The sequence below is a fragment of the Scardinius erythrophthalmus genome (assembly GCF_964197995.2).
Source record: "Scardinius erythrophthalmus genome assembly, chromosome: 13".
Classification (NCBI taxonomy): Eukaryota; Metazoa; Chordata; class Actinopteri; order Cypriniformes; family Leuciscidae; genus Scardinius; species Scardinius erythrophthalmus.
The window spans coordinates 25767686-25788375 of record NC_138233.1 but is presented as its reverse complement, the minus strand read 5'-3'; the positions used below and the strand labels follow the sequence as shown (position 1 = coordinate 25788375).

The 20690-nt window shown below is 38.0% G+C and overlaps 1 protein-coding gene across 3 annotated transcripts in view; it reads left to right on the top strand.

Moving 5' to 3' along the window:
• Nucleotides 1–20690, top strand: part of LOC308700699 (ATP-binding cassette sub-family C member 5) — a 43643-nt gene that overhangs the window by 7241 nt on the left and 15712 nt on the right. For 2 of the 3 annotated variants that reach the window (XM_081382456.1, XM_081382455.1), the window contains 10 exons: nt 6189–6336; nt 10425–10658; nt 10988–11161; nt 13209–13356; nt 16758–16906; nt 17007–17114; nt 19379–19729; nt 19906–19977; nt 20376–20500; nt 20597–20669. In XM_081382456.1, coding sequence (XP_081238582.1) covers nt 6189–6336; nt 10425–10658; nt 10988–11161; nt 13209–13356; nt 16758–16906; nt 17007–17114; nt 19379–19729; nt 19906–19977; nt 20376–20500; nt 20597–20669 — 1582 coding nt within the window. Of the gene's footprint in view, nt 1–6188; nt 6337–8029; nt 8176–10424; nt 10659–10987; nt 11162–13208; nt 13357–16757; nt 16907–17006; nt 17115–19378; nt 19730–19905; nt 19978–20375; nt 20501–20596; nt 20670–20690 lie in introns of those variants that run through there. The other variant, XM_081382457.1, reaches the window with a different exon arrangement.

Here is a 20690-nt window from a genome sequence, read left to right as displayed (position 1 = left end):
ACCCCTAGCAACGGCATCCTATGTAGCATGGAGCCGTTCTTCTGACAATCTTTAACCAGAGATGGGCACAAATACATCAAAAAGTATTTAATTAAAATACAAGTAATTTGTAATTTGAAAATACAAAAATATATTTTTTACAGTCTTCTGTAGTGTAAGTGTGGCGTTAGGTACATGTAAGAGTCTAGAATATTGCAATATTATTGTTTAGTGCAGAAGATGTGCTTTTAACGTACATGTTGCCACATACTGTCATAATAAAAGATAATTACGCATATAACACTATAATTGTATTATTTACACAAAAACTAGTTAACGCTGCTGTGAGGGCGTTTCTAATAGCGCGGCTGTGACAAAGTTGACAACTTACTTTCTTCCGACTGCCATTATCTATTTTTTTACTCTTTTTGAAAGTTGTGAAAACACCGTTCACTGTTTCTTTTGCTATTTGAGCAAATTGGAACACAAAAATATATATTTAATGTAGTCTTTCATTCACTGCTATAGAAGTTAACCCAACTATGATGCCTTACACTTCTGAGAAACCCAGAAATGTGAACAGGGTCAATAGGATGTGTCACATCACGTGATTTACTTGCCAAAAACTGTGATAGGCAATTTGGTAGTCCTATTTGTATTTTATGTCTATGGTCCTAGGGATAGTTCACCCAAAAAGGAAAATTAGCCCATGATTTACTTACCCTGACGTCATCCTAGGTGTATCTTACTTTCTTCTTTCAGAAGAATACAATCAGAGTTATATTAAAAAGTGTCGTGGCTCTTCCAAGCTTTATAATGACAGTCAATGGGTATATTTTTCATCAAAGTGCATCTGTCCATCATAAAAGTGCATCTGTCCATCATAAAAGTGCATCTGTCCATCATAAAAGCGTATCTATCCATCATAAAAGTGCATCTATCCATCATAAAAGTGCATGTGTCAATCATAAAAGTGCGTCTATCCATCATAAAAGTGCATCTATCCATCATAAAAGTGCATCTGTCCATCATAAAAGTGCATCTATCCATCATAAAAGTGCATCTATCCATCATAAAAGTGCATGTGTCAATCATAAAAGTGCGTCTATCCATCATAAAAGTGCATGTGTCCATCATACAAGTACGTCTATCCATCATTAAAGTGCATCTATCCATCATAAAAGTGCATCTATCCATCATAAAAGAGCATCTATCCATCATAAAAGTGCATCTATCCATCATAAAAGTGCATGTGTCCATCATAAAAGTACGTCTACCAATCATTAAAGTGCATCTATCCATCATAAAAGTGCATCTGTCCATCATAAAAGTGCATCTATCCATCATAAAAGAGCATCTGTCCATCATAAAAGTGCATCTATCCATCATAAAAGTGCATCTGTCCATCATAAAAGAGCATCTATCCATCATAAAAGTGCATCTATCCATCATAAAAGTGCATCTATCCATCAGAAGTGCATCTATCCATGATAAAGTGCGTCTATCCATCATAAAAGTGCGTCTATCCATCATAAAAGTGCATCTATCCATCATAAAAGTGCATCTGTCCATCATAAAAGTGCATCTATCCATCATAAAAGTGCATCTATCCATCATAAAAGTGCATGTGTCCATCATAAAAGTACGTCTATCCATCATTAAAGTGCATCTATCCATCATAAAAGTGCATCTGCCCATCATAAAAGTGCATCTGTCCATCATAAAAGTGCATCTATCCATCATAAAAGTGCATCTGTCCATCATAAAAGTGCATCTATCCATCATAAAAGTGCATCTATCCATCATAAAAGTGCATGTGTCCATCATAAAAGTACGTCTATCCATCATTAAAGTGCATCTATCCATCATAAAAGTGCATCTGCCCATCATAAAAGTGCATCTATCCATCATAAAAGAGCATCTGTCCATCATAAAAGTGCATCTATCCATCATAAAAGTGCATCTATCCATCATAAAAGTGCATGTGTCCATCATAAAAGTGCGTCTATCCATCATAAAAGTGCATGTGTCCATCATAAAAGTGTCTATCTATCATAAAAGTGTGTCTATCCATCATAGATGTACTTTTATGATGGACAGATGCACTTTTATGATGGATAGATGCACTTTTATGATGGACAGATGCACTTTTATGATGGATAGATGCACTATTATGATGGACAGATGTACTTTTATGATGGATAGATGCACTTTTATGATGGATAGACGCACTTTTATGACGGATAGATGCACCTTTATGATGGACAGATGCACTTTTATGATGGACAGATGCACTTTTATGATGGACAGATGCACTTTTATGATGGATAGATGCACTTTTATCATGGATAGATGCACTTTTATAATGGATAGATGCACTTTTATGATGGACAGATGCACTTTTATGATGGATAGATGCACTTTTATAATGGATAGATGCACTTTTATGATGGACAGATGCACTTTTATGATGGATAGATGCACTTTTATGATGGACAGATGCACTTTTATGATGGATAGATGCACTTTTATGATGGACAGATGCACTTTTATGATGGATAGATGCACTATTATGATGGACAGATGTACTTTTATGATGGATAGATGCACTTTTATGATGGATAGACGCACTTTTATGACGGATAGATGCACCTTTATGATGGACAGATGCACTTTTATGATGGACAGATGCACTTTTATGATGGACAGATGCACTTTTATGATGGATAGATGCACTTTTATCATGGATAGATGCACTTTTATAATGGATAGATGCACTTTTATGATGGACAGATGCACTTTTATGATGGATAGATGCACTTTTATAATGGACAGATGCACTTTTATGATGGACAGATGCACTTTTATGATGGATAGATGCACTTTTATCATGGATAGATGCACTTTTATAATGGACAGATGCACTTTTATGATGGACAGATGCACTTTTATAATGGATAGATGCACTTTTATGATGGATAGACGCACTTTTATGATGGATAGACACACTTTTATGATGGATAGATGCACATTTATGATGGACAGATGCACTTTTATGATGGATAGATGCACTTTTATGATGATAGATATGCTTTTATGATGGATAGATGCACTTTAATGATGGATAGACGTACTTTTATGATGGACACATGCACTTTTATGATGGATAGATGCACTTTTATGATGGATAGATGCACTTTTATGATGGACAGATGCACTTTTATGATGGATAGACGCACTTTTATGATTGACACATGCACTTTTATGATGGATAGATGCACTTTTATGATGGATAGATGTACTTTTATGATGGATAGATACGCTTTTATGATGGACAGATGCACATTTATGATGGACAGATGCACTTTTATGATGGATAGATGCACTTTTATGATGATAGATATGCTTTTATGATGGATAGATGCACTTTAATGATGGATAGACGTACTTTTATGATGGACACATGCACTTTTATGATGGATAGATGCACTTTTATGATGGATAGATGCACTTTTATGATGGACAGATGCACTTTTATGATGGATAGACGCACTTTTATGATTGACACATGCACTTTTATGATGGATAGACGCACTTTTATGATGGACAGATGCACTTTTATGATGGATAGATGCACTTTTATGATGGATAGATGTACTTTTATGATGGATAGATACGCTTTTATGATGGACAGATGCACATTTATGATGGACAGATGCACTTTTATGATGGACAGATGCACTTTGATGAAAAATATACCCATTTACTGTCATTATAAAGCTTGGAAGAGCCACGACACTTTTTAATATAACTCTGATTGTATTCTTCTGAAAGAAGAAAGTAAGATACACCTAGGATGACGTCAGGGTAAGTAAATCATGGGCTAATTTTCCTTTTTGGGTGAACTATCCCTAGGACCATAGACATAAAATACAAATAGGACTACCAAATTGCCTATCACAGTTTTTGGCAAGTAAATCACGTGATGTGACACATCCTATTGACCCTGTTCACATTTCTGGGTTTCTCAGAAAAGTAAGGCATCATAGTTGGGTTAACTTCTATAGCAGTGAATGAAAGACTACATTAAATATATATTTTTGTGTTCCAATTTGCTCAAATAGCAAAAGAAACAGTGAACGGTGTTTTCACAACTTTCAAAAAGAGTAAAAAAATAGATAATGGCAGTCGGAAGAAAGTAAGTTGTCAACTTTGTCACAGCCGCGCTATTAGAAACGCCCTCACAGCAGCGTTAACTAGTTTTTGTGTAAATAATACAAATATAGTGTTATATGCGTAATTATCTTTTATTATGACAGTATGTGGCAACATGTACGTTAAAAGCACATCTTCTGCACTAAACAATAATATTGCAATATTCTAGACTCTTACATGTACCTAACGCCACACTTACACTACAGAAGACTGTAAAAAATATATTTTTGTATTTTCAAATTACAAATTACTTGTATTTTAATTAAATACTTTTTGATGTATTTGTGCCCATCTCTGGTTAAAGATTGTCAGAAGAACGGCTCCATGCTACATAGGATGCCGTTGCTAGGGGTTGGCAACCAAATGTAGCAGGACACAGCATGCTGAAACAATAGAGCAGCGACAGCAGCGGTGATTCCGAAACAGCTAAACAAAGTGTATAAACATTATTACAGAAATTAGTTATCACCCTGAATTGTAATCTGTTTGTCTGTTTCGTCTTTTTTTTTGTGTGTGTGTACAAATTGCTACTTAATGTAACAGTTTTAATCAGTAAATACTTTTAAACCTACTCCACACATGACTCCTGTGTGTTTTAGTCTTTCAGCATTTAGTTGTCAGTACCTTTGTCTCACACTCCAAACACCTGGATTGAACACTAACCAGCCTAACCCAAAATCCTCAAATCCCTTTTTTTTATTTCAATAGAATAAATAAAGCTATCCCACTTGTGAAAGAATATTAGCAATAGACATTGCAATACAAATAATTGATATTGCATAAATATGCAAACGATATACTGTACATACAGAAACAGAGCAGTATACAATTAACACCAGTTAATGGTAAACTTCTTTCTTGGATCTTGTTTGAATTGACAGGCTATTATAGGCTTGACATTGCATTCCCTCTAAATGTGTTATGGGCCATGAGGACTGTCTGGTTAGTAAAAAAAAAAAAAAATCAAAATATGATTTCATCCAGTAAAAGTTAACTTTACATGGTAATTTGTTTATTTTAACAACAACAAAGGGAAAAGAATGCTACCGATTACAAATGGAATGTTCAATATTTTTTTCTTTTTTTTTTGCCTACCTATGAATTAAGAGGCATTGTTAACTCTTACATTCTAATTACATGTACAATCAAGGCATCAGATGAAAGCTTATCTTCCACTCTTTCTAAATGTGTGCTCAGTTTGTTTCTAGCATAAAGTATCAGGAAGATATGGCTCACGATTCATGAATATAATCAAACCGTTTTAGCATGTTTGGGTGATTCTGGGAGTTAAAGCCGAATTTGAGGTAACATTGTTTTGACCCTAATTACAAGTTTCCAGCAGCTTGTTGACCGGGTTGGCCACACAGATTGTGATCCTCAGACATCATAGATTTCATTTTTATATGACAACCTTTTACAGCAGCCCATGTCTGCTAAACCCCCTTTGCCCCCTGGGTAGTACCGTAGTGATTCAGGATAAGACAGAAACACTGTTTGGAAAATTGATTCATGATGTACTCGTTCATTATATAATTTTTGTAAATTTTGAACACAAAAAAAGTTACGGACTGCAGCTTTAATATTGGACGTTTAATTTTGATTTTGTCTAACAGTTTAAAGTCGCTATAAAATGGAAGTTTTCTTTATCTTTCCTTCTGTATTGTGACTTGTGTAACAGAAATGTTGGCCGTGTATTTGGTTCTATGCATTGGTTGTTGATTTGATTTTAATTGTGGGTGCGACTAAATGATTGGAGAAGTCCTGCATACATCACCAGAGAGAAGTGTGTCACTTTCAACGCAAAATCCAGTTATGACATTCTGATTAAGTCAAGACATTAAAAAAAAACTATTATAAAAATATATGCATGGATGAATTGTACATAATATCACATTCATAAATAACAAAATAACATTTAGAGGTTTCATTAAACAGTCCACTCACTTGCCATGTAGTTTAAACAATGCATTTGCATGATTTAATGCATCATTCAGACTGGAGTGGCTGTGGCACGAGGAACTCAAGCGGCAGGGGAAGGACGGGCCGTCTCTATCCCGGGTTTTCTGGAGGTTCTGTCAGACCCGTATGCTGGTGGCCATCTTCTCCCTGCTTATCACCATGGTGGCTGGATTTGTTGGATCTGTGAGTTCTAGTTTTCCTCTTTTTCCTTCTGACAAAACTGACCCGTTGGGGCCAGTTGCATAAACACTGCCATTATGCTAAGACTGTGTCTTAAGAACTCGTATGACCTGGGGCCGATTGCATAAACATAGCCATTATGTTAAAACAGTGTCTTAAAGGGTCAGTTCACCCAAAAATGAAAATTCTGTCAGTAATTATTACTCACCCTCATGTTGTTCCAACCCTGTAAGACTTTGTAACCCAGAAGAAAATTAATAGTTGAATAAAGTTGTTATTTTTGGGGGGTTTTGTGCACAAAACGTATTCTTGTCGCTTGATAAACTTAAGGTTGAGCCTATGAAGGAGTGAGACAGCTCTCAGATTTCATCAGAAATATCTTAATTTGTGTTCCGAAGATGAACGAAAGTCTTACGGGGTTGGAACAACATGAGGGTGAGTAATTACTGACAGAATTTTCGTTTTTGGGTGAACTAACCCTTAAAGGAACACTCCACCCATTTGCATTAAGCTTTGCATTGTTAGAAACCCAGTCATAATATTGAATGGTCGTGCAACACTCTCTCATTTTCCCCTGAAACGGGAGAAATCCGTATTTACCTCTTACACTTCCTCCCACAATGACGCAAAAATCGTCATTTTTTACATTTGGAAGTGTAAGAGGGGTGGATTTCTGTTGAGACTACAAGCACTAGTTCCCACTCTTTCAAACCCGCCCATAGAGGGTTGGACCTAATGCGCTAACAGACCTATCACAGATCAGTGCCAGTGCGTTTGATTTCCAATCCCAATGCCATCCTCTTTTTCCCGGACATGTCCAGCCGTCGAGATCGTCCAAAATGTCCGGGATTCGGCTTTTGCTTCCTGCGGTCGCCATTCATTGTTTACATGCACACCTCTTGTTTCAATCTAGCTGAATTCATTCCGAGTGGTGAATCTGAATGTAGTGTTTACATGAACGCTAAACAAGTGATCGGTTGATGTGCGTTTTACCATTGCTAAGAAAATTCCCGCTCCTCCGTGAGAGATGCGAGACCGGTGCGTCCCAGTAATGACGCCACCGGCCTCGCGCCGTTCTCCCACGGCCGTCAGCCTCGTCCTGCTCGCCACAGTAAACATGATGAATGAATGGCGACTGTAGAACACAAAAGCCGAATCCCGGACATTTTGGACGATCTCGAAATCAAGGGCAAACTCATCACGGAGACTCGCGTGTAGCTTAGCTTTGTTGTTTTCAACTGCCCTCTCTTACCGGTAGGCGTGGCTTGGGAGTGGCCTCCTAGGGCAGTGAAGCAAGTGCATTCTGGGAGTTGTTGTCTTTCATCCACATAAGCCAAAAATACATTTTCTGGCTTTTCTTAGTCTACAAAGCTCCAAATTAAAAAATAATTTCACATTTCTTCTACATAAATGACCTATTTTAAATACACATTCATCTTTCCAGAGGTGAAGTATCCCTTTAAAATTCTTGCATGACCCACTAGCATTTAGTCAAGGGGCATTCAGTCTTACTTTTCTGTATCAAATTAAGCCATCCTTGTAAATTCTTTGGAACTGAGTTAAGATGAACTGTCGATGAAAATTGATGACTAATAAGTTAATTGATGACTAAGTCTTCACAGTTTATGCCACCAGCCCCAGGATTGGTGACCTTTGACCTGTTCCCCTATCCAGCCTCTAACCAAGTGTCACACCAAGCCAACGTCAAAGAACTAGTGGTGATGAAAGCTGACTGTGTTGTCGGTCGGCCAAAATGCTGCGCTTGAACACACCAAAAAGACTAAAGGCGACTGTCGTCATTCAAAACGGGAAACCTAAACTAGTACTGCAGATAAACAAACCGTAAGCAGTGCTCACTTACCATTTTGAATATCAATCACACTGATCACTTTCCAGTCAGCCCATGCTATTATGAAAATATTTGTGTATTCGAATCCTCAGGTAAGATGACATAATAATAATTGCCTAATAATAGCCTTCTGTCTGTACCGTTTTGACATCTTTGCTCGCTTTTATCACATTTGCTTTTATTCTCGTGCACTGACTCGTTCGCTACGCTGAACACAGCTTGGTGTCGGCTTGGTGTGTCCTGGCCTTTACAGGGATAGTTCACCTATAAATGCTAAACAAATGGACAATGTTTAAGAATCTTGACAGACTTTGTGCATACCATAATTCATAGAGTCCACAGGCCTACAAGATCCAAAAGGACAAAAAGCATTATATAAGTCGTCATTATGACTTGTGTGATATATTCCTAGTCTTCTTTTGTAATATCTTTGTGTGACTCACTTCCTATTGGGAGCGTTACAGTCAGCAATCATTATGAATTCTTGTTGAATGAAAAAAAAATCAATGTAAAGATTCTTTTAGTGTGTGTCCCATGGAAGAAATCAAGTCATACGTGTTTGTAATGACATGTGGGTAAGAAAATAATGACTGGAAGTTTGTTTATGGATGAACTGTGCCTTTGACTGTGCATGATAACGAATGTAGTGTGGCAGTGGAAGCCTGCTTCACATAGAAAACAGCCTAACTGCACACAGTTACGAACAGTTTTATATTCAAGGGATAAATTTGAGAGATTATATTTGCAGCTCGTGCTGACTCAAAATTAAATGTATAATGGAAAGCAAAGGTTTTTCATACCTTCTCTTACTTCAAACTAGTTTTAATCCAGAGGATTATGACGTGTGCCCTGATATTCCACGGTCCAGGGGCATGTTATTCATATTATTCAAGTTATTGCCTGCTGCTTTATTTCTCTTGCCAAATGAGCTTAGATCTTTATTCAACAAAGAGTGATTTAGAGTTAGGATTAAAAATTCTCAACAACAAAAAAACGCACATTTTTGATCTTATTAGTTTCACTATGAGGGGATTTATTTTGGTGTAGCTGGGAGTTTCTTACTGCGACAGTGTTGGGAGCGCAGCTGTTAATTTTATTTCCCCACACAAGGCCGCACATGCCCCTGACAGCACTCGCTTAATAGCATTATCAGGGATTACATGTTACAAAATAGCACACTTCCTTGTGTTGATTTGTTTAGTGTTGCATGGGCCAGCTATTGTCTATGCAGCACGCTCATTTATTTGCAGTAAATTTGAATGCTCTTTTCATGTCAGAAATGAAATATTCCCTCACCAGTCCTGCCCAAATCTTTAAGTGAATATCTCAAAAAATATTATTATTTTGGGCTTATTTTGTGTTCTTTAAGATTTTTAAAAGAAGTTTGTTATGTTCACCAAGGCTACATTTATTTGATCAAAAATACAGTAAAAACAGTAATAATGTGAAATATTGTTACAATTCAAAACTTTTTATTTTCATCATGTGACACTGAAGACTGGAGTAATGATACTGAAAATTCAGCATCATTACTCCAGTCTTCAGTGTCACATGATCATTCAGAAATCTTTCTAATATGATGATTTGCTGCTCAAGGACACATTTATTATTATCAATGTTAAAAAAAAGTAGTGCTACTTAATATTTTTGTGAAAAGCATGATACATTTTTCACGTCACTTTTGATGAATGTAATGGGTCCTTACTGAATAGTTTTTTTTTTGTTTTTTTTAAACTGACCCCAAACTTTTAAATGGTATTGCATTTGTCAGAGGCCTAAAAACAATTTGAAAAGTGATTGGAGGATGATTAACTTTTTTTTTTTTTTTTTTAGTTTCCAATTTAGTTATTATTATTATTATTATTATTATTATTATTATTATTATTATTATTATTATTATTATTATTATTATTAATTCCATTTTTTTGTGATTAAGTAAATGCCCAATCAGCATCCAGGACCAGATCTGAATTCTAATTAGAATGAAAATATTTTAAGACCGAGTCAAAGAAAAAAACCTCAGTGTGTTCTTGTATTTTCCTTAAGCTATACTTGATCCCATGACCCTAGCAGAATTCAGAGGATGTTCTGATACCATAAAACCTCAAAGATCACCTCTGAAACCCTTATGTACCCTTATGTAATTTTGATTCTGTTCAAATATTAAAATAAAAAAACTCTGAAAAGTCTTTGTACACCTGTCTCCTCCCTCGGCATCCTTGTTTTGCCATGTTATTCTCAGGCTCTGCTGGTCCGAGCCCTGCTCGAGTATTCTCAAAGCTCAGAGGTGAAGCTGCTGTACGGGCTGGTTTTGGTCGGGGGGATTTTCCTCATGGAACTGATGCGCTCCTGGTCTCTGGCTTTAGTGTGGGCTGTCAACTACCGCACGGCCGCACGCCTCAGGGGAGCCGCGCTCACTTTTGCCTTTCAGAAGATCCTCCGACTACGCAGTACTAAAGACGTCAGCACGGGAGAGGTGAACTGCATTCTCGTAATAAATATTGAACTATTCATTAGGAACAGCACTTTTGTAAACAAGATTCTCCACTAAGAATTTCAACATTGAGAGAACAGCTTCTCAGGTCATGCCTTGTTTACTCCAATGTAAAGGAAAAATAACATCTGAGAGTCTTGATGGGAGGGTTCAGGTCCTCTATGTAGTTTTAGCCCACTTTTCAGGGCTTGCGTGTCCTTTTAGCCCTTTAAATCCGAATTGTGTTTGTGTTTGTGAGGTCTGAGTGCTATATAGCATGGCGGCCCGTGGCATGTTTTAGTTTTGAATGACTCATACTGTTACTCTTTCAGCTGGTAAACATTTGCTCCAGTGATGGACAGCGTCTGTATGAGGCGGTCTCAGTGGGCTGTCTGCTGGCCGGAGGGCCTCTTGTTGGAATTCTGGGTCTGTCATACACCACCTATTTCTTAGGACCAACTGCACTCGTGGGATCAGCCATTTTTGTCATCTTCTATCCCGCCATGGTAAGATAAACACATCTAATGCTTTTGGTAATGAATTGAATGTATTTACTGTGTTTAGGGTAAGTTAGCACACACTGCAGCTGAATATGGCCCAAATAACATTTTTATTCCCTTTCCCCACATTTGACACAGGTTTTCTTAGAGGGCAGTTTGATAGCAAAAATCATTGTAAGAGGATTGATGGCTCAATAGGACTGAAAAGACTTAATGTAAAGTAAACACCTCGATCGATCCGAATGAAATTTCAACAGGAACAAAATTAAGCATGCTTGAATCAGCTGTCAGCCTCAATATATTTAAACAGGTGATATCATGTATGAATTCCTCTAGCTGCTCTCTCAACCTATTACCGACTAAATTTCTTAAAACAGTTATGAACTGCTTATTACCAGACATCCTTAATATTGTTAATCAGTCCCTACAGCAAGGAATTTTGCGCACATTTTTCAAACTGCAATTGTTAGGCCCCTGCTGTAGTTGATGTGCTCTACAGTAGTTGTACTGATCTCTAATCTTCTCTAATCTATTGGTAAAATAACTGAAAAATAGTGTCCATACAGCTCAATGGCAATAAACTTCCAGGCAAACCACAGCACAGAAACAGTCTTGATTAAGGTTTTAAACGATCTGCAGGTTATTTGGGACTATTTCTTTTAGATCTGAGTGCTGCTTTTGACACCGTTGATCATGAGATTCTACACCCCTGACGACAGAACTGGGTCGAGTCTATCAAGCTGGTTCAGATCCTACTTAAGCAGCGAGGAATACTACCTTGCGCTGGGAACCTACACCTCCAGGCGTTACATCATATCATGACGTCAAGGCTCAGTTTTGGGTCCTCTATTATTTAACCTACACATGCTTTTTTTTTTTTTGCTGGTGTAATTATACAGTTAATTAATCAATCAGTATAATATTTCTTTTCACCAATACGCAGATGACATGCAACTCTATCTTTCACTTGCACTAGATGCCCACAATTATTTTTCAACCCTGCTGGACTGCATAGAGAGCATAAAAGTGTGGACTTTCTACAGCTAAACAAAGATAAGACAGAGGCACTTGTTATCACTAATGACACATGGAGAACATCTGTTGATCCATATCTAAAAGCCAGTAATGGGGTCAGAAACGTAGGATTCGTGTTTGACAGCAGTGACCTCAGTTTAAAAAAGCATATTAGCAATGTTACTAAAACTGCAGTATTATCACGTTTTTGCTGGGTTACCGAAGAGCTCTATTCAATTTTTACAAAGAGATCAGAATGCAGCTGCACGAATGCGAACTCGCTCTAAAATGAGAAATCACATTACTCCAACACTCAGATCTCTCCGCTGCCTATATACAAATCCTCTTATTAGATTTTAAATGTCTTCATGGTACTGCCCCGATATACCTTTCTAATTTGTTGAATAAATCTATGAACATCCAGTGGTAACTTGTTTGTTGTACCAAAAGCACGGCTAAAAAATGTATAGTCAAGACAGAATCTAACTCATAAATGCATAAATGTAATAACTGGCATTATGCATATTGCGCATGTGTTTAAAATATTACAAACAAATCTATCAGTCTGGCGGCACTGGGGCTCAGTGGCACTGTCGCCTCACAGCAAGAAGGTCCCTGGGTCGAGGAGTCCTTTCTGTGCGGAGTTTGCATGGATCATATATATACATTCTATATAACCCTGCGTAAACCATCCAGACAAGCTAAAACCTGCCTTAAGGTTTAAGACTGGAGGTCAAAAAGTATGAAATCAAAATGAGGTCAAAACATGAAGTCATATTCAGTTACATTATAAAATATGGTGATGTTATGATGAGCATGCCAGGGAAAAGGGTTTCATGCATTCAGCAGCAGTTTAGATGTCATTTGAGCCACATTAAAAGGTCACAAAATGTATTTGAGCAGAAAATCGGAACATTCTGTCATTTTTGTGCCGTACATTAATAGTTTTACTCCGGGGATTTCCCTTTGAGTCAGGACACACTGTGACCTTGTGACTGGCTGTACAGGTGGTTCTTCACAACTTAATTAATTCCCACAGATGCTGGCCTCCCGCATGACAGCGTATTTCCGTAAGAAGTGTGTGGGGGTTACGGACCAGCGCGTCCGACTGATGAACGAGATCCTGGGTTGTATTAAGTTCATTAAGATGTACTGCTGGGAGACGGCGTTTTCCCACAGCATTCAAAGTAAGACAGCGCTCAACGGCACCCACTCAAACAGTAGCACTGACTTAGTCACCATCATTATATGCTCACTTCCTGTTTCTCTGAGCGCTTGGATGTCATAGTCTCCATGGAAATCAAAGGATCATCTCTGTGTCTTTACACTGCATTCAAAGGAAACATTCTCAAGTTTCCTAATCCACTGTCTTGGCTCTGTCCTTCCTCGGTCCTCAGTCACTGAAATGTCCTGAGAGTCCCTGAGCTTCAAGATTAACTTACAAAGCATTTAACGCTCTTTATTCCATAATGCCTTTGGAGTGTTTTGACTTTGTTGAATGTTAGATAATAATGATTTGGGTGACGTGGATATATACTACCATTTAAAAGTTAGGGGTCAGCAAGGATGCATTGATCAAAAATGACAGTAAAGACATTTATAATGTTTCAACGTTTCAATTCTGTTCAACCGGTTTCAACATTGATTATAATAAGAAATCTTTCTTGAGAATCAAATTTGCATATTATTATGATTTCTGAAGATCATGTGACACTGAAGACTGGAGTAATGATGCTGAAAATTTAGATTTACATCACAGGAATAAATTGCATTTTAAAACACGTGAAAATAGAAAACAGTTCTTTAAAATTGCAATAATATTCACAATATTCATGTTTTTACTGTACTTTTGATCAAATAAATGCAGCCTTGGTGAGCAGAAGAGACTTCTTGCAAAAACACTTAAACATGTTTGAATCATAGAATAGGTAAAAGAATATCAAGTAATCGCATAACATAAACCAAATATGAATTGTCTTAATTTTGAACAGTATATTTATTCATCATTTTTTAATTTATAACCACTTTCTGTAAAATGTTTTGCTTAAAATGTGTGCTTGTACTGTCCTTGTATTTTGTATGGAAAAGAAAAGGCATTCAGAGATTTTAAGTTGGGTCCTAAATGTTCAAAAACTCTCTGTATATGTAGGCAATGGATCTTAATTTAAACCTTTAAATTGGGACGTACTGCCTCAGTAATCCATTTTCACATATGATATTGCCTGTTATGTAGCTGAGCAGAAAATGAAGGATGCATGGCCTTCTCTCTAAAATTTGCACTTTTTTTGCATGCACTTATGAATAAAATATCACAACCTGCATAGATTAACATTTTCTATATCTGAATTACGGAGATCCAGCAATGTTTTCAGAGATTACGTCCAGTGCTTCTGGTTGTTTAGACCAGCAGAAAAACACTTTGGCCATGAGCCAGAGAGCGGCACTGAATGAATGTGCCAGCTTCCAGGCAGTCGGGAGACAAATATTAGTGCAGCAGAAGGAGGGTGAAATGGGGCACTTGGACACCATCCAATGCCTCACCATTCCCATCTACTGCAACATCCCATATATGATTACGATCTGTCTTCCGTTACAGTCACACTTCTCAGTGTTTCCGCCGGATTGGACATCGTTTGGCTCCTGTAAATTACATTGTAGGGTAGAAACACAATAGGGCTACATTCACACAGTAGGTTTCACTAAATATGGTTCTGTTCATACACAGTTCAGTTTCAAGAGACAATAACAAATGCATTATATAACCGAACTGACTCCCTTAAGGCCGGTTCAATGCGTTTCTGCTGTTAAAAACGCAAGATGTAGGTCAGAGGAACTGAAAAAGTGCAAGGTCTAGAGACGCAACTTCTTTTACCGTGAATGCAGCGTTTTTAAAATGCTGTGTCATGCTAGAGACGCGAGCGCTACGGTTAAAGGTGCAGTAAGCGATTTATGAGAATCACTGTTGAACACTGTTGATATTTGAAATCAACCCAAACAAACACACCCCTCCTTTCAATGAGAGAGTGGATGTCTCTTTATCATACCTGAAGCGAAAACAAAATAAAGCTTTTGCGAAAAATAAAGTGAACATGATGAACGAACGACAAGGAGAAACAAAAAGTCTTTCTTCAAATATCTCCTCCCTCATCATAAGTTGATTAGCTGATTGGCTACAAGCAGAGCCCGTCTACGGAGAGCCTGCCCACTCCCTATTAAGTCCTATTGTACCGAATTTTGGTTGTAGTATCACCAGAGTTCCACCGGGGGCGATCGCCATGAGTGCAAAATGAATGGGAGTCAATGGGGCTAGACGGCTAAATGTGTCTCTTTCACCTGATTGCCGTTGATAAATCTCAAATCTGATTGTAGATTTTGCAAGTTCAACATGGGTTTTAGGTCGAAAGTTGAATGAACGAGTACTTATGTCCTTTCGATTTCTTACAGGTTGAGTTGTTGTTGCCCATAACTCGCTAGCATTCTGCTAATGAACGCTGATTGGTCAGTGAAGGACTGATTACGACCAGAGATACCGCTTGATGGCATCGTGTCATCCGCAGCGGGACCAGAAACAAACAAAACAAAAACTCTTCTAACAAGTGTGTTTACCTGTGTCAGTTGTGTTGTCGAAGCCTCGAGAGAAAAGAAAGTGCAGACCGCGAACGCACCAAAGTGACTGAAGGATTGCCGTAAAGCAGTATCTCTGGTCGTACATGTGTATGACGTCATTGACACTTTAAAATACGTTTTAAAGCAAATAAGTGACTCAAAAAAATCTAACACCCAGCAATGTGTAATTTATTTGCATCTCCTTTCGAATACAACATTCAAATTACTAGACAAAAAATTATATCCTGAGAAAAGTGGATTTTTATTGGTATAGCGCCATAGACCTCCATTCATTCTGCACTCGTCCTGTGAGCGCCCTCATATGGAATCAGAGAGGAACTGCAACCAGTTCAGAAGCCGGAAGTTTACTGAGAGTGAAACTTCTCACCTTATTAGACATTCTCTGCTACAAGTGTGTTTTGGTGCTCGGTCCGATACACTTTCAACAGCGTTTCTGTTCGATATCGCTTACTGCACCTTTTAAGATGCTGTCTAGCATGTTTACAATGAAAAACAACACTTTCTGTGTGATCGGACCCTAAGTCTTCAGGAGTCTCAGCTAAATTTTTAAAGCGTACATTTTTTTAGACGTCTATCATGTCATTGAGGCATTTGGCATACAGTTAAAAAAACAATTCATCAATGAAATGTTTTACAATTTTTCACTCAATTTGTTATTTTTTTGATAATTAAAAAAAAACTAATTAGAAAAATGCAAAATGGAAATGTTTTGGACTGAAGTTAGTCCAGTTATTTGTATTAATTGTGTATAATTCTTATTTTTTATTATTATTATACATTTTCCTGTCACACAATAAGGTATTGTGTGGCCATAGACTGACAAAAGGAGAGGGAGACTATTCTAAGCAGTTTATGCAACAGAGCCCAGGGCAATTTGATAGTCATACCTGTTGTAAATCTCAAAGCCTGATAGAAAACTGTTCTCTTGCTTCTTTGACGACTCCTCTGTTTGTGTCTCCAGAGGTCCGATCAGAAGAGAGAAGGATACTGGAGTGGGCCGGCTGTGTTCAGAGCCTGACGGTGGGCGTAGCTCCAGTCGTGGTGGTGATAGCCAGCGTGTGCACGTTCACTCTTCACATGGCTCTGGGTTATGATCTCACGGCAGCACAGGTTAAGCCATATTTCTGCTTTTCGCTTTCTATCCGAGACTCCTAAAAACAGCGAACTTGAACTCACAGAGATCTGTTTTCATTTCTGTCTCAATGCGCAGGCCTTCACCGTTGTTGCTGTTTTCAACTCCATGACCTTTGCCCTAAAGGTCACGCCCTTGGCAGTGCGTGCTTTATCCGAGGGCTCCGTGGCTGTGAAACGATTTCAGGTCAAAAACACATCCACAAAAGAACCAGAAATGACTGATCTGCCATGATTTCCTCACCCTCATGTTTTTCCAAACATTAAAGGGTTAGTTCACCCAAAAATGACAATTCCGTCAGTAATTACTCACCCTCATGTTGTTCCAACCGCGTAAGACCTTCGTTCATCTTCGGAACACAAATTAAGATATTTTTGATGAAATCTGAGCCATGTCTCACTCCTCCATAGGCTTCTATGTGACCGAAACTTGCTGGCCCAGAAAAGTTATTAAAGAGATCGTTATTATAGTCCAAGTAACTCCAGTGGCTCAATCTTAAGTATATCAAGCGACGAGAATAAAAAACGAGAATTTTGTGCGCAAAAACAAACAAAAATAACGACTTTATTCTACTATTCATTTCCTTCTCTCTGGGCCTCGTAGTGTTTTTGCGCTGCGCGTCTGTGTTGCACGTCATCACGCATCACACACATGACCGGCGTCGGCCAATAGTGAGCCTACGTGGTGACGTGTAACACAGACGCGCAGCGCAAAAACACTACACGAACCAACTAGAGGTCCAGAGAGAAGGAAATGAATAGTGGAAATTGTGGAATAAAGTCGTTATTTTTGTTTGTTTTTGCGCACAAAAAGTATTCTCGTCGCTTGATATACTTAAGATTGAGCCACTGGAGTTACTTGGACTATATTAACGATCTCTTTAATAACTTTTCTGGGCCAGCAAGTTTCGGTCACATAGCAGCCTATGGAGGAGTGAGACATGGCTCAGATTTCATCAAAAATATCTTAATTTGTGTTCCGAAGATGAACGAAAGTCTTAGGGGGTTGGAACAACATGAGGGTGAGTAATTACTGACAGAATTTTCATTTTTGGGTGAACTAACCCTTTAAAGGAGACGTGCCAATATGCATGTGTGTCTATGCTGGTGATGTGTGAATTACGGATCAGTGATGTGTGGGTTGCTCGTATCTGCCCCCACATTGTACACGATCTGTTGCATGCTTTCTGTCACCTGATTGATAGCTCATACTTTTTTAACAAGTAAAAGTGCTTTTAATTGTAATTTAGTATAATTCTAAAAACGTCCACTTTTAGATTGTGATACAAGTGTCTTTTACTGATATTTATAAATCAAATGTAAGAATAAATTTGCTCAAGATGAACACTCACTGGATTTGTGCAACTTGATTATTCAACATTATTTTTTTTGCAAAAAATCATGCTAAAATGTGAGTATCAAATATGATCGATCAGGCTTTTGAGGAACGTTTTGTTTATCTCGCAATCATCATTATTTTGCATTACGTTTTCCCCCAAATTTAAAAACTACAGAGCTTTGATCATAAAACCAAGCATTTAAATATCATCTTACTAAGACATATTAGGAGATATAGATTGAAATGTATATCTATATTTATAACTTATATTTTTATGCATTTTATGTTAGTAGCCTGCTTTACTGTTATTAACATCTTATTGATTAACATTACAAGCTATCAGAACATATTTTTGCTCAGTTTGGGTCTCTGAATAAAACTGAGGTGTATTTTTTTCCTCCTCGAGAATGAGCTCCATATTCTCATACATCATACTATTTAGACATACAATGATGTATCAAATATGATACTAAAGAAAAAAACACATATACAAACTTTTTCTAAAGGTTCAGTAAACGTTTCCCTTTCAAAACTATTTATTTCATACGTCAAGCTTAAAAATCATCACCTCTGCTGTAGTTCTCAAACCTTAATCATGCTCAAATTCACTCTAAATCGTCGCACTGGACTACTTTTATGCTATGTTCACTTTCATGGAAGAGCAGACTGGACATTCTGCAGTATTTCTACTTTTGTGTTCCCAGAATTTTATGTTCAAACAATATGATAGTGAGTAAATAATGACAGAATTTGGTAACACTTTTAGTTTATGGTCCAATTCTCACTATTAGCTAGTTTCTTATTAGCATGCATATTACTACGACATTTGCTGTTTATTAATACTTATAAAGCACATATTAATGCCTAATTCTGCAGGACCAGATTCTACATCCCTTAATCCGACCCAATACCTATTAACAACTACCTTACTAACTATTAATAAGAAGTAATTGGAAGTTTACTGAGGCAAAAGCCATTGTTAATAGTGAAAATTGGACCCTAATCTGAAGTGTGACCCATAATTTTTCTTATGGGAGAACTATTCCTTCAAAGTGTTGTTTACCAAACAAGTTTGATGTTCCCGGTGTTAATGCCTCCGCTTTTGCCCACAGAAGCTCTTCATGATGGAGGATAGGGAGCTGATCTCGGTCAAAACGGAAGATCCCTATAATGCGGTGGAGTTTAAAGATGCCACACTGGCCTGGGAGAAGACCTGCGGCTCACAGGGGAAAAAGAGCCGAGTTCAGCTGAAGAGAGGAGGAATGAGGAGGCTTTTGAGGAGGGAGAAACTGAGCTTGTACATCAGCACAGAGGAGAGTAAAGGAAAGAGCGAGGAACCCAACGCGGAGCACCTTCTCACACACATGGAGCAGGAGAGCCCGCAGAGCACCATCTCCTCATCCCAGAGCATACGACCGCCGCTGCACAAAACCCTGCACCGCATAGACCTGAGCATCCGCAAGGTACTGTCATAGGTCATCTGCACATTTTTCACCTTCATTAAGCTTTTCATGGGCGGCTCAAACCTTGCCTGCAAGAAAACTCAATAGAGGGCTGCTGTAGTTTTTCAGAACTTGAATTAAACTCACTCTATTTTCACATAATTTTGACGTGATTTGACGGCCTGCTTTCTGCGCAGGGCTCACTGGTGGGGGTTTGTGGTGGAGTCGGCAGTGGAAAGAGCTCACTGTTATCTGCTCTCCTGGGACAGGTGAGAAATTACATGCACTACCATTCAAAAGTTTGGGGTCGGATTTTTATTTTTTTTTTAATGAATACTTTTATTCAGCAAGGATGCGTTAAATTGATCAAAATAGTCAGTAATGACATTTAAGATGTTACAAGATTCAAATAAATGCTGTTCTTTTCAACTTTTTTTGGAGCTTGACAGCTGTTGTTTTACAGAAAAGAGAAGCATTTCACCTTATGAGTCCTACTGAGAAAATAACAGCATATGGGTTTGGCACGGAATTAGAGTAAATAATGAAAAACGTTTATTTTTTATAACCACCCCTTTAACCATCATCAACCAGCCTGGACATAAACCAGCTGGTCTTCTCAGCAGGGTGAAAGCAGATGTATAGGTTTGTTTTTTCGCCTTCTGTCTAGATGACCCTTCTCGGCGGCTCAGTAGCTGTAAATGGAGGATTCGCATATGTTGCTCAACAGGCTTGGATCCTCAACGATTCCCTCAGGGAGAACATCCTGTTTGGAAAACAATATGTTGAGGAAAAGTAAGGAGCTTTATCCATGCAAATGTAAGTTGTGCATACAAATGACTTGGGCCTTTCTTCTAAAATTAAACAAGTTTTGCGCTCATCTCTCACCAGGTACAATGCTGTTCTGGAGGCATGCTGTTTATTCCCTGATATTACTGAGCTACCATATGGCGATATGACTGAGGTATAATGCTCCTAATATAAT